Source organism: Taudactylus pleione, unplaced genomic scaffold, assembly GCF_031769625.1.
Source record: "Taudactylus pleione unplaced genomic scaffold, aTauple2 ptg000265l, whole genome shotgun sequence".
NCBI classification, from domain to species: Eukaryota; Metazoa; Chordata; class Amphibia; order Anura; family Myobatrachidae; genus Taudactylus; species Taudactylus pleione.
Window position 1 is genome coordinate 2,219,832 of NW_028284667.1, and position 15,138 is coordinate 2,234,969.

The 15,138-nt window shown below is 41.0% G+C and overlaps 1 protein-coding gene across 1 annotated transcript in view; it reads left to right on the top strand.

Moving 5' to 3' along the window:
• The window catches only part of CBLB (Cbl proto-oncogene B), a 209,788-nt gene that overhangs the window by 64,078 nt on the left and 130,572 nt on the right, over window positions 1-15,138 (top strand). The window contains exon 3 of the mRNA XM_088481111.1: window positions 14,659-14,805. Coding sequence (XP_088337237.1) covers window positions 14,659-14,805 — 147 coding nt within the window. The remainder of the gene's footprint in view (window positions 1-14,658; window positions 14,806-15,138) is intronic.

Genomic DNA, 15,138 nt, shown 5'->3' on the forward strand with positions numbered 1-15,138 from the left:
CAGTCCCCTGCATCTCATAACCCACGTCATGTCACCACAGTCCCCTGCATCTCATAACCTATGCCATGTCACCACAGTCCCCTGCATCTCATAACCTACGCCATGTCACCACAGTCCCCTGCATCTCATAACAACCCACGTCATGTCACCACAGTCCCCTGCATCTCACAACAACCCACGTCATGTCACCACAGTCCCCTGCATCTCATAACCTACACCATGTCACCACAGTCCCCTGCATCTCATAACCTACGCCATGTCACCACAGTCCCCTGCATCTCATAACCTACGCCATGTCACCACAGTCCCCTGCATCTCATAACCTACGCCATGTCACCACAGTCCCATGCATCTCATAACAACCTACGTCATGTCACCACAGTCCCCTGCATCTCATAACAACCTACACCATGTCACCACAGTCCCCTGCATCTCATAACCTACGCCATGTCACCACAGTCCCCCGCATCTTACCACAACCCCATGCTTCTCACTTCTGCACCCTGCATCTTGCCAGTGCCACCACAATCACAATCCTCACTGCTGCTGCCCTGCTGCTGGCTCTAGCCTGGCGACTGGCATGTGCTGGGAAGGGCAGGAGGATCGTGGATGAGAGATTTTTATTGCAGCTACCATAGGATTATCAGCAGCATGTCCCCAGGGTTTGGGGCACATGTGCATATTTCCACAGCCTCCATATGCACCCCTCCCCAGCTGCTGAACATGCTGATGAATAATGTCCTCTTTGCAAAATGTACCCTGTATTTCCTGGGCTTCCTGTTGAGTTTCCTCGCTATGGTGCCCCTGTCCGAGAACAGTACTGGCTTCCATGGGAGGTGCCCCCTGTTCTCAGAGGGCGTGTGACTGAGACGGAGCACTAAATGGTGGAGGAGTGGTGGCAGAGTCTGCCTGCAGGTCAGTGTACAGTTGGACATCGGAATCTGATGGTTACTAACCATCAATGTTTTTGTTTTGATGGTAGTGTTTTTACCATTTGATGGTGGCGGTCCGATGTTTGCCACCATCAAATGGGAATAATTTGACTGTGTTCCAATGTTGTTGTTTTTTTTTTGTTTGTTTTTTTAAATCCCTGATAGCTGTGCCACCCCTGGCTCCTTCCTTGCTATTGTGTCTGCAACAGGGCATCTTTATGGGTTTGTTGGAGGTTGTCTCTCTCTGTCTGCCACAGGTGTGACCCTGCCCAGTTCCACACTTCCTCGCCTCTCTAGGCTGCTGCTAAGCAACAGGGCACATTGCTTGCTCTGTTTGATTCTCACGGTCTCAAAGAGCCAAACAGCACAGCCCTCGGCCCTGCAGCAGTCAGCCAGTCACTCTCACAGCAAATAGTTTTTTCTGTGATTTGCTACATTCCAAGCCTCTGTTTCAGATGCTCTCTAACAGTTTTAACACCCAGGCCAGCTTCGTATACAGCAACTTGGTGCAAGATTTTATTCAGTGACTTTGCTTCAGTAAAATTGTCACTGCTCAGCTCCCTTTTGTCACAGATGAATGGTTCATACACCTACATCTTCATCAATCAATGCTGTTAGAATAATAAAAACCTCATCAAAATCCATTCCGTGGTTCAAGAGATTAGCCCGAATGAACAGACAGACCTCTAAACTGAGGACTTTATTATATATATTTGTGTGTATATAAAAAAAATAAAATATATAATGTCTGTCTGTATAATATACATATGCACAAGTTGTGGTTATTAAATAATCAGACTACTTGTAAAAAATAGACCATACTGTTTGAGTTAAAAGGAAGTGGGGGAACATTAACCTTGGACTATCCCCAAACGGTTTAGCAAGTTTCACCCATCTGGCACAGTTTGCGGTCACACAGCGTTCAAAGAAGTTATGTTTTTCCCGTGCGTAGGAAAAATGCGTAGTTCAAAATTAAGAGCAATGTGTTCACTTAAAATGTTAAGTTAAATTGAACCAAACGCCCACCAAATCTTTCTGTATGCTCACTGAGTGTGTTTGAGTGGCACAAAGGATTAAGTGTCGAAGATGATGTGCAAGGACTTCCAAGAAGATGTTCATCAAAAACAGGTGGAAAAAAATTGAGAAAATTGTTTGAAATGACCTTCTTCTCAGCAACCAAATGACAGCAGAAACGATCAACTTCTACAAAAAACTTGCCTAACATGATAAAAGTTTATGCTGAGATGGTTCCAAGACTTTTCACTGTTGAGCAGAATTTTTTTTTAAAGCAAATTTGTACAGATATTTTAAAACAATTTCAAGCAAATTCACATTTTTCAATTAAAGTTGTTGTCTTTGAAACATGGATCGTCCTGTGCGATCCTGAGACAAAACTCCAGTCCATGCACTGGAAAACGCCATCACCAAGAATGAAGAAAGCACGTCAAAGCAAATCCAAAGTCAAAGCCATGTTAATTGTTTTCTTTGATATGACGGGTGTTAGTTTAGAAGACTGGGTACCAGAAGGTGTAACAGTGAATCAACATTACTACAATAATGTTCTAGCAACTTTGCGGAAAAGAATCCGAAGAAGTTGTGGAAAAATGGTTTCATCCTCCATCAGGAAAACGCACCAGACCACACCGCTCTCTGTGAAGCCATTTTTAGCTGAGAAACATTGCAGTGCTAGAACACCCTCCATACTCGCCAGATTTAGCACCGTGTAACTTTTTAGTCAAATCTGTACTCAGGGGAACCCTTTTCGCATCAGTTACTGAGGTACTGAACAAAACAGCGGAGCTGCTGTGACAACTGACAGATTACAGCAAGGCTTTGACCAATGCAAAATAAGAATGTAGAGGTGTGTGAATGCAGAAGGTGAGTCCATAAAACAGGGAACGGAGTTAAAATGTCCTTGTTATAATTTGTTATATTATTAGTCCCGTTATCTAATAGCCACACCTCGTGTGTGTATATATAGTTTAAAGTAAAGAAAACATTCTCCAGATTTCCAAAATAAACCAATAGCCTTTATTTAATAGATAGCAGTAACAAATTCGCTGATGTTTCGGTCCCCAGTATATATGTGTGTGTATATGTATATACTGTATAGATAGATATATTCATAAAGGTGCGGCACTCAAGGCGTAGATAAATGACTCAAACACAGGGCGTTGGCGACTTCAGCGTTTCAGTTATTATAAACTCCTCAGGAAAACGACGACAGTTTATAATAACTGAAACGTTGAAATCGCCAACGGCCTGTGTTTGAGTCATTTATCTACGCCTTGAGTGCCACACCTTCGTCTTATATGCACCGGTTTCTTTGATAAGTCTATTTGACTGAAACGTCAAACAAGAGAGACAGTTGTCTGCGTATCCTTATTTTTCAAGACCCGTGAGTGCCGCCTCTCATCTTTATTTTGCATGTGCTGTTCTATAGGGAACTTGTGGAAGGCACCAGGGACATTCCTGTACGCTATATGTGGAGTGCCAGCCAATATATTTGTGTGTGTGTGTGTGTATATATGTGTATATATAATATATTTCACACTATCTCTATCTCACCAATTTTTGTACGATGAGTACTGACAGAATCTCAGTACTTTTAGTGGAAACCAGGTCATTCTGTAATGGAGACTGGCACGGCCCCTACGCCGTTCCTCAAACGGCTTCAGCTTGTCAATCAGGCTGTGGCTAATGGGCACTGTGAACATGATCGCAGGGCTCATTGTGCACATGTGCTGAACAGGTCCTCCACAGTTCACCCACCATCGGGTTTACATACCAACCTGAATCGGGCCCACAGTGCGGATTGATTTACTGCAGACAATTGAAGCAAAAGTGATTGTTTGTATCGCCAGAATTTTGCAGCTCGGTTTAATTTAATCTCTAGCTTTCAGCACTCACTAAGGATGGCCTGTCCTCTGCCACTGTTCCCCTTTATACAAACAAATAAAACCCTGTTCCAAATAATAATTGTGTGCTAACAGTGCACTGTGCAATGCAGCGCGATGGCACATTTACTTTTGCTTCTTGGACCATCAATTGGTTTATGGCCAGGCAATGATCTCTGTAGAGTTTGTATGTTTTTACCTTGTGTGCACAGACTACTTAACGATACTTTCCACAGTCCAAAAATGAATTGGCTTCTGACTAAATGAGCCAGAGTGTGAGTTTGTGGCTTATTATTTAGACTATATGATGAAATATTCTCTGTAAATCACTGTGCAGTGTGGTGGGACAATAAAGCTTCATAATATGTTCCATCATGTCAGCGCTTCTAACTGATGTGCTGACTGGTCCCGTTAACATGCTAGATATGTACAATTGCATGCTAAATTTACTAATTATTAGAATGCTAATAGTATTTTATTTATTAACAGTTTATTATATAGCACATGTATATATTCCGCAACACTTTACAGAGAATATTACCATTCACAACTGGAGCTAAAAAGCTTCTATCTGGAAAATCTGGAGTTAGAATATTTTTTACTGATCTTTGGCTGCTTAGCGTATAGAGATAATAGGTCCTCTATAATAATGTATTCATTTTTTTTTTTGCCTTTTATAACTTCCTCTTTTTTTCAACACATACTGTAGGACATTTGTTAATAGTTCCTCTTGTATTTCCAAGCTGAGTTGTCATAGAATTTGTTATGCAAAGTGTACAATGTAAATCTGCATGTGATTGTACAAGCAAAGTAACACCTGTCTATAAGTGTTCAGCCTTACACTTTCATTGGCCTGTTTATATTTTGCACCTCAGGTTGGCCAGACCAGTTTTCAAGATTTTTACATAGATTGGGTCTCTTGTTTCGGAGTGTGCTTCAATTTCTGCATAGCGGGTTGTATGTAGAGTTGCCTGGCAGAAAGAAGAAATGATCTTTGTTGGTTCACTAGAAAAATTATATTAAAATATAACTTATTCATTCAGTAAAATATGCCTCTATAGTGAAATATTAAAAGCAATTGAGAAAAGAAAACATTTTTTGAGATTTTTTTTTATGCTCATCTCTTCAAAAACTCACTTCTTAAAACTCTCACTTTAGTAAATTTACCCCTTAGTGTCCCTCAAATATTGGGTAATTCACACACTTCCAGACACTGCAGTTGCTGCACAGAGAATTACGAGAGGCCGGGGCCGACCCGTCGGGGTTGGAAGTAAAAATGCACCCACAATGTACAAAATTGCATCTGCACACATGCTTTTGTGTGTAGTTTGAGTTGGTTGTATCTTAATATAGATCCAATTTGAAATTGCTCTCGATGCACTCATAAGCTCTAACATTTTACAAGTCAGCACTGTCAGTATGTAAGGCATCACAAAGTCATATAGTCTCATAAAAGACATGTAAGCATCTCTATGGAGCGTACTTAACTTGCGTGTCCACACACTGCACTTGTGCTCCCCCATTCTACCCATGCCGTAAGTTCAAAATACTAATTACAGATGCAAATTTGGCACATGTGCAGTGCAACAACTTTTGTCATAATGGACTAAACTGAGAAATAATGTGAATATTGTTTTCCACTAGTACACCCTTTGAAATGAAATTCAAAGTACAAAATCTATAATCTCATCGTTTCCAATATAGTGTTCCCACTATATTGAATCAAATTAAATAAAATGTTTAGGAAATGCCTTCATTTTAGGAGTGGTCTGTCCCAAATACTGTAAATCTGTACTATGTATGTACAGGGGATGTAGTCTGCATCCCGGTGTGCCGATGCCGACGGTCCACGTACCGGCGCCGAAATCCCGACTGGTCGGGATCCCGGCACCATTATCCCGACCGTCTGCATCCTGTTAGCTAGCGAGGTTAGGCATTAGGAGGAGGGTTAGGGTTAGGCACTGGGGGAGGGGGGTCTTAGGTTTAGGGTGCAGGGAGAGGGAGGTTAGGTTTAGGCACGGGGGAGGGGGGTCTTAGGTTTAGGGTGCAGGGAGAGGGAGGTTAGGTTTAGGCACTGGGGAGGGGGGGTCTTAGGTTTAGGGTGCAGGGAGAGGGAGGTTAGGTTTAGGCATTGGGGAGGTGGGGTCTTTGGTTTAGGGTGCAGGGAGAGGGAGGTTAGGTTTGGGCACTAAGAAGGGGGGGGTAGGTTTAGGCACCGGATAGGGGTAGGGAAAATACTTACCTTTTAGTTCCTATGGATGTCGGGATTCTGGCCTTTGGGATGCTGATGTCTGTATTCTGAACAGCGGCATCCCGATAGCTGGGATTTCATACCAAACCCATGTACAGCACCCGCAATCCTTGTAACCCAAACAACCTTTACACAAAAAGCTACTATATGCATTACCATTATACACAAAGTATAAACTCAAAATTGTTCTGTTACTTCGATATAAATACAAATATAGATGTGCTGGAAGCAGGAAAAATGGGTCACATACTGTATATTTTGTTTTGCCCATCTCTGTACAATCACCTATTTGAGATTTTGTAGCCTGGTACAATATGATCAACTTGTCTTTAATTGGACAGGTTGATTTTTTTTTTTAAATTAATTTATTTCCCATCTACTGTGTCAGTCCAATATGATTGGATATCTGATCTTAAATCCTGACCCACCATTGTAATTTGTTTACAAAGTTCAGTGCAGTTATGAAAGGAAATAAATGTATGGAGCACAGCTTCCTGCCACTTAGTAAATTGACTCCTAAGTATCTAAAAAAAAAAAAAAAAAAAAAAAAAATGGATTTGCAATGCAAACCTGTAACTCTATATATTTGGAAACTACAAAGAGCAAGATCCCATTCTTTCAGACTATTCTGTTGCCAACAGTGACTTTGTTTTTAATCTAACAATGACAGTCTCGTTTTAAAAAGCAGTAGGACCAAATCAGAAGTCTCCAAGGAGTGCCTGGTCTCTGTACATGTAATTGTATACATGTGGGCGAAATGTACATTTACAGATTTTCATTTCTTCTTAACATCAGTGAAATGAATACATGTATAAAGAACTATCAATAAGAACTATAAACTAATTTTAACATCAAACAAAGAATATATCCTTGCGTTGTTGTGCACCAGTGATTGCAGACTCTGTGAGTGTTTCTGCTTTGTGCTGCCAATGAGGCAAAGAACCCATTTTTTTATAGGAGCTCTTTCTCATGGCTGGTAATTGTTGGACCCTTAATAAACCAAAAACCGGGGGCGCAGTCTTCATGCTTCAAAACACAACGACAGAGATGTACATAGATATATTTTTTCCCCTATTGATCTGCCATACCAATTTTTCTGATTTAAATTTTTTTTTTCACTTTGCTTTCTCACACTACACCCCCGCCCTCTCTAAACATGCAGTACCAAAAAGTTTTGTACCCTTCAGCAAGAAATTTAAGGACTTTCTGGAATCATGACGATCGTGTCACATTGATAATCTCTGTGCAGTTTTCTATATTTATTTCTACGAGTTGGAGAACCTGGAATTACCAACAATCTTTACATTTACAGAAATTAAAACATCAGTTGATTTTATATGAGACCGTTTTGAGGGATCTCTAGGCAACCGACACGATTCATTATGAATTATGTGCCTAAGGACTATGACTTTGTGCCACTCTTGACCCTCTTGGTCATCACAAGTTTATATTATTCAGCATAATAGGTAGTTAATGCTCCAGTTTTGTTCTTGTGTGCAACTATTTCTTACGCCTACATTTGCCTTTAATCCTGTTGTTTTGCTCTTCCAGAAATTGTGTAAAATAAAAGAGCATAGATTAGATTGCAGTGCTTTATTGAATATAAGTGCCTATAGTTTGAATGTAGTTTAATAAAGTCTTAAATTATGGCTGTTTAAATCTAAAATTGGAACATTTGTTTCTTGTCGGTATGTGTAGACCACCTTCTTTTTTAGTTTAAATGTAATTAACGTTAAAAAAAATCCATAGAAGAAACCAGCAAGAGCGAGAAATAATACTTTATTTTCTGTGGAGCTCCTCTTAATATAATTGTTCATAGCATCCAACAAACTGTTGTGTATAATGAAAAGAACGCCCACATTTCTCAAAGATCCACATTGTTCATGGGTATTGCAAAACTAATAAAAAGATCCAATAAAAGCTCTAAATTGGAAACCATGGGATAAAATTCCTTATTCTTTCTACATACAATTTAGTTACAGTAGGATACAAAAGAACAACTTACCCTTCCTCTTTGTCCTATGATCAGAAAAGCATTGTTGTTTTTTTTCTTCATTTTTTATGCTGTGTATATATGATATATAGGGGCAGATTCAATTCAACGTGAGCTGCCGTCAGCAAATGAAAAAATAAATTAAAATCTAATGATATGGAGGTGGTGGTTTTGGGGAGTAATGAAGATTGAAATGAACGGCACATTAAAACAAATATGAAAAGCTCTGGAAATTATGTACTACCTGCCAACTCCAGGAGGATTTGAAAATATCTTCTATAACTAACTTTTTCTAGCAATGAAAATACTCCATATGCAGTTTTACCACTTCTTTACAAGTTGATGGGTCAACTTTTTTGAAATTTAATGTGTAAAGCTCTGAGATTTTTAATTATGATTTAGCAAATTCACCACTTTTTAAATGTATGCAAATCGCTAGATTAGAGAGTTGAACAAAGAAATACCCACTTTTGTCATGTATTGCTATGTTTGATTTGAAAAAAAAGTTGTATAATTTACATAGTCAATAGTACGTGGACACCTGGACATTAGACCCATATGTGCTTGTTGCATCTCATATCACCTTATTACATGTCATTCCAAAACTGTAGGTGTTAATATAGAGATGGTCGCTACTATGCTTCTATTACAGTATTCACTCTTCTCTGCAGGCTTTATTTGGCCATGGCTGCTGGATTCACATCCATTCAGCCACAAGAGTGTTGATGAGGTTGAGTGGTAAGGCTTGATGACTTTTCAATTCATCCCAAAGGAACTGTTCAATGGGGTCAGGACTCTGTGCAGGCCAATTAAGTTCATCCACACAAAACTCTGAAAACCATTTTTTGATGGATCTCTGTGCATGTGGTCATTGTCATGCTGCACCAGGAAAGGTCCTTCCTCAAACTGTTACTACAAAGTTGGAATCGCGCAATTCTCTAAAATGACATTGTATCAGTTACCATTAAGATTTCCCTTCACTGGAACTAAGGGGCCCAGGCCAAACCATTGAAAACGCCCACAGACCATTATTCTTCCCCCACCAAACTTTACAGTTGCCTTTGCAACAGGAAGTGAACTCCTGTCATCCACCAAACTCACATTCATCTGTCAGACCTGAAGAGTCTTCAAATCAGATAAAGTATTTACACTGCTCCAGAGTTCAATGGCGATGTTCTTTACACCCCTTTGGCTGATGTTTGACATTGCACACGGTGAGATGGGGCTTGTGTGTGGCTGTTTGGCCAACAAAACAAAATCCATAAAGCACTGTTGTGCTGATGTTACTTTCAGTGGCAGTTTGGAACTCTTTACGTAGTGCTGCAAATGAGGACATGTGATTTTTGCATGCAACGGCATTTGGAGGCCCTGTTTTGTAAGCTTGAGGCCTATCACTTTACTGTTGTTGTTACTAGCTGATTCCACTTAACAAGAATGGCACTTACAAGGCAGCTGTAGCAGGTCAGACATTTGATTTGTTGGAAAGATGACAACTTATGACAGTGCTACGTTGAATCTCGCTAAACTGTTCTGTACAAACCATTTTGTTTTTTTGACTTTGGAACGAGATTCTATGGCTTTGTTTGATTTTATGCACTTAGTATCAATGGGTGTGGCTGAAAGGGCGAACACTATAGATTGAAGAGGTGTCAACATATTTTTAGTCATGTGTACCTTTAGTAAATCCGTTATCGGAGATTGCTTCACAACCTGTTTCAAATTAATAATGTATTGTGTTTTATTTATTTTATTGGTGGCTGTAAGGAAAGTAAATATAGTAATATTGAAATAAACTGATAATTGAGTATTTGTTCAAAGTGCTTCTTAATAATTAGCTATATTGCATATGAAATGCCTATTGTATTTGTATTGGGGCAGAGAGAATGACTTTCCACATGAGTGCAGGGTGGAGCTGGAGTCAGACAAACCAAACTAAGCACCTGAGCTAATCCGTTTTATAAAGGGAATTAAAGAAATGTTAGCCTCAGGGAATGGACGTGACATATGTTTAATGGAATGGGTTTGAAATCCCGGGAGTTGGGATGCCTGCTGTCAATATACTGACAGCGGCATCCTGATGCTCAGGATCCAGACAATGGTCGGGTAAGTATAGTTACCCTCCCCCTTCTACCCCTAACCCTCCCGCTTTGTTCCTACATCCTAAACCTAACCCTCCCCCCTTAGTGCCTAATCCTCCCCTAGCCTAACCCTAACCCTCCCCCGTGACGACTAAAAGCTTAGTCCCCCCCCCCCCCCCCTCTCTGGTCCTAGCCAGCCCCACTATACTTGGATTCGGCATCACGGCTGGTAGGATTCCAGCATCGGCATGTCACCTACTGTCTGGATTTCGGCACCAGTCTTCTAGCCGGGTAGTGGCATTCTGGCAACGGGATTTCGTCAACCAGGATGCCGGGTGTAGGTATATTAACTGCATCCCTGTTTAAAACCAACCAGTAAGGTTAGAGCTGAGGTGGAGATTAGCCTTTTACAAAGGCACCATATCCTGTGAACTGACTGATGTGATAACCAGTTGGACTATGTTAGCTTAGTGCTAGGAATTTGTTTGCATCATTTGTCAGGATGGCTGTCAATTTTCTCCCAGACTTTTCTAACCAAAGTCACTTTGCAGGTATCCGTGTCACAGCATGAATGCTTTGTGTTCTGTCTTGCTGTTTTGTCACTATGAGCAATGGGCCTGACTGTTTGCATACAAATCCGATGTTTGAAGATCTGCGTATGTGCAGATCTCGTTCTGAGAGCTCGCTTGACGTGCCCGGATGCCGTCGCCAGTTTGAGGGCGATGTCCGTGTCCCAGAAAATAGAGTGTGTGTTGGCCACCTTTTCTGGGTATGCTGAAGCCAGTGGCTGCGTCCTTGTACAGTTACATGAAAGCACTGACCATCCTGAGTAACTATTTACTCAGATAACTGATGGTCAGGCATAGTGATCCGATGCTGTGTCCTTCAAAGACTCAGCTGCTGTGCTAATCGCATACAACCCTGAATTAGAACCTCTGTTTGGCTGTGTTACCTCCCAATCATTTTTTCCTGTTTTGTGGCAATCTGTGTCGTGTATTCATGATTATTTACAGGGCCTTAGAACATAAATTCAGTATGCTACATATATTAATGATGCAGAGGAAGTTTGAATAGATCAAGACAAGTGTACAATGTCAGGAAGTGGTATATGCATGTCATCAAAACCTGTGAAAACATTGAATACATTGTGCTTTTTGTTTGTGGCTCTTTCATACATAGTAACTATCCAGAAGCACATGTTAGACTTTGATGTCAGTAGGGGTTTTTTTCTCCTCTTTTTATTACTTTGCCAATTTATAACTCAATTTGCACAGATTTCAATAAACCTTGTTTAAAGCCAGGGTCTGAATTATAGGCCTAAACAAGACAACTTAAGACCTATATCTTAATACACAATTAACTTAGGGGGTGATTTAGCAAATATTAGCAGCTGCGATAGCTGTAATATGGTAATGCAGCAGGAGGCCTCATGCCTTCTGCATGCATTACTGATCCTAGCTGCGTCCAAGGACGCAGCATCGGTTCATCTGCGTATCTATTTGCCGACTGACTATGGGGTCATGCAAGCTGCCCGACGCAGATTATTATTATTATCATTTATTTATATGGCGCCACAAGTGTTCCGCAGCGCCTTACAAAGTACATAAACAAATTGTAGACAAGCAACTTAAAGTACAATACAATACAGCACCAGGACATGGATAATATATATTGCTACATTAGAGACCATAACACCCAGATAAGCAACAAAGTGTTAGGTGCCCTAGTGGTGAGTAAGAAGTAGATGAACTAAAGTAGGGAGAAGCACAAGAGGGGAGAGAGCCCTGCTCATAAGAGCTTACGAGTAAGAGGCCAGGAAATCTCCTTCAGCCAATGGAGATCCTGGTTTCTCCACCCCTCTGACCCCAACTGCGGCAACAAGCGTCCATTTTGGGAAACTGAGGCCATCGCTTCCCCTTCCCTGCCTAGAAACAGCAGCAGACTGTCAGTGCATGCAGGCTCGCAGACCCCTTCTGCATATGCCAGGGTCTGAAATAAAGGCCAGGGTCATTCCTCGATTAATCTGGATTTTCCATGGGACTGTTTATCTGCATCCTCCCCCTGAATCACCCCCTTAATGCACACATCTTAATATAATATGAATTCTCTTTACAATGCTGCAAATGTAGATGCATTTTTATGAGTCTTTAAATGCAGACTGTTACATATCCCGACCATTTCAACAAACCTTTGTATTCCTAGTGTAGAGCAAAATAGAAGGGCATGATCAGATCTACAGGGTTCCACCCAAGATACACCTTGTATCAGCACATACATGTTATTACTTGGAGTGTCCAACATATATATATTTTTTTTGTAGTAATCAGCCTGTGGTCTACAAAGCGGATAACTGGGGCCCAGCTCCTGGCTCTGCCTGCTAGACCAGAGCTGGATGGCGTTATTATCACATTTTATTTTTAGTAAATCTGTCCAGATCACATTTCCCATTACAATTATGGGAAATGTGATCTGCTTACTAATATGTGATGATTAGGATTTAAAGTAGAATTTTACGAATTCTACTCCAATTGCCCTTTAGTAAATTTATGTGAAACTAAAATAATGTGAAAAGGGTGTGAAAACACCTTTTTTCACTTTATTTTAGTAAAAATAATGATGATGAAACCGTTGGATATACATAACGGAGAAATGCATTAAGATCTGTTTTGGACATTAATACCGGCTGCTGGACATTTAACTTGTGATTGGTGAGATACCTTGGACGCTGAATTGTGCATGTCTGCTCACAGCATAAGATGAGGGCCTGATTCACAGGCTGTTTGTGTGCGCTCGCTCTGAATCGGGCCTTTTTTTTTGTTTTTGTTTCGGCCTCCAGGTTGCTCGCAAAGCTTTGCGTGACCACCCACAGCTAGTGTGAGCGGCCTGGCGATTATCGCGACCATCGGGCTTGCGTCGAGGCCCTGCGGGAGGGTCTTGGCTCCCGCATGCCCGAGTGGACTTCCTAGTCCACTACTGACATCACGAGTGATGTCAGTAGGGCCGCCCACAAATGTTTGTGCAGCCACCCCCCCCCCCCTTCCCCGCCTACAAATCGGGGCAAACTGTCAATCAACATCGACAGCCGCCCCGTCTTGTAGTGAGCCTCGGAGCGACGGAGCTGCTGTCGATCGATGGGGCTCGCGCATGCGTACGCCGTGGATGTGTTTCTTCCAGGACCGCTGCTACATTGTATTCAGGCGGGGACAATTTGTCAACATCCGGGGAGTGTAATGCACAGAGGTCATTTTCCCACCGCAGTTTTTTGTGATAAACATTGGTGGTGAGATCAAGTTCTTTGAGAGTGAGCAAGTGAACTATTTGGCATTTTTGCCACAATATAATACTAATTGGAACATCTCACTATCTAAGTGTCAATTCTATGCCGGAAACTTGTGACCAATCAGTGGCATTCACTGTCTATAGACATTGTTTCTATTTCTTTTATTGTTTTATTATTTAATAGTGATTTTTTTCATGTTATATTAAGAAAAACTTGTTTTATTCCTTATGTGCTCCCTTGTTCTGTATTTTACTAGTTTTGTATAGCTATATGGGTTCCCAGCACTTTAAGTGGGAGCTGCATTACAGCTGTTAATTAACCATATTTTAAGTGTGTTCATGTTGTGCCTGATATATACATAGGTTACCTTGTATTTGTTTTTTAGTCAATGTTAATAAATAGAGCCCAATATCGCTAGTGGAATTTTAATACATTTTTATAGTGTTCCCGCTAGGAACAGTTTGCGGGCAGGGCGCCTTGGACCGGGTCGTCCGAAAAGGGGGCGCGGCCAGCCGTTGAAGGGGGCGGGGGAGTGCGGCCTCCTCTGTATTTTTTGGGGGGGATGACAAGCCGGTGCGTCACTAATAGGGGGTGCTATGGAGTTGCTGGGCTTCCCTGAAGCTGTTCCTTACTGTGAATAGATGCATCTATTCACACGGCGGAAGAACGGCAGTGGCCAGACTGTTTTAGCAGGGCACCGCTAAAAGGGGCAGGGTGCATTTTGCCTTTTAAAAATTGGGCCCTGCTAAAACAGCCTAGCGTGAACACTACTTCTATAAGTGTTCCTATCAGCACCGGAGAGTACTTTTCCTTTTACAAACTACCCCTATGGTCTTTTCGGGAGACCTTGGCGCTGATCCCATTTCTATTTTTTTTTTTTTTTTTAAACTAGACCTATGATCTCATATTCATTTTTTCTTAGACCGTGTTTCCAGCAGAATTCTTTTCCATTTCAGTCTTAGGAAATGTTAAATAGAAATAACAAAGTACAAGGTTTTTGAAAGTTGCTTCAATAAATTGTTACATGAAACTGTGTGTGACAGAGCTGCAGTACTTTTGCACAAGAGTGCGAGCATCCTGTTCTAGATTGAAAGAAGTCCTATATCGTGAAATAAAGCAGTAACCCGCATAGCTCTGATAAAAATAGTAATGTGTAATAAGCAATGTACTGTAAGTAAAAATGTGTTCGTGTTAAGACTTATGTTTGGACAATTTTTCTCTTCGCAGGAGAAATCTTACAAAGCTGTCCTTAATATTTAGCCATATGTTGGCAGAAATTAAGGCAATCTTTCCCAATGGGCAGTTTCAGGGGGATACCTTCCGTATCACAAAAGCAGATGCTGCAGAGTTCTGGAGAAAATTTTTTGGAGAAAAGTAAGTGTTTTAAATGTGACTGTAAACACTTATCTAAATGATTTCAGTGACCTATAAGTTTGTTTTTCAAAACATAAACTCTTCTTTATTTTTTGTGAGAGAGCCACTGAACTGATGATGGCATATGCAAGTAATGGTACCTGCCAACATGTACAAAGGAAATAATTCTGACGTCCGTGGATTTCAGAACATTGTTCTCGTGGTGATTCTTTAAAGCATTCTAGTTTTTCCTGTTTATCTAGACAATGACTGTTACATCATTGGGTAGAAGGTGATAAAAGTAGCCTAAGCATTTTGCCTACAGTAGAAATGGTTGTGGGAGAAGCTCTGTCG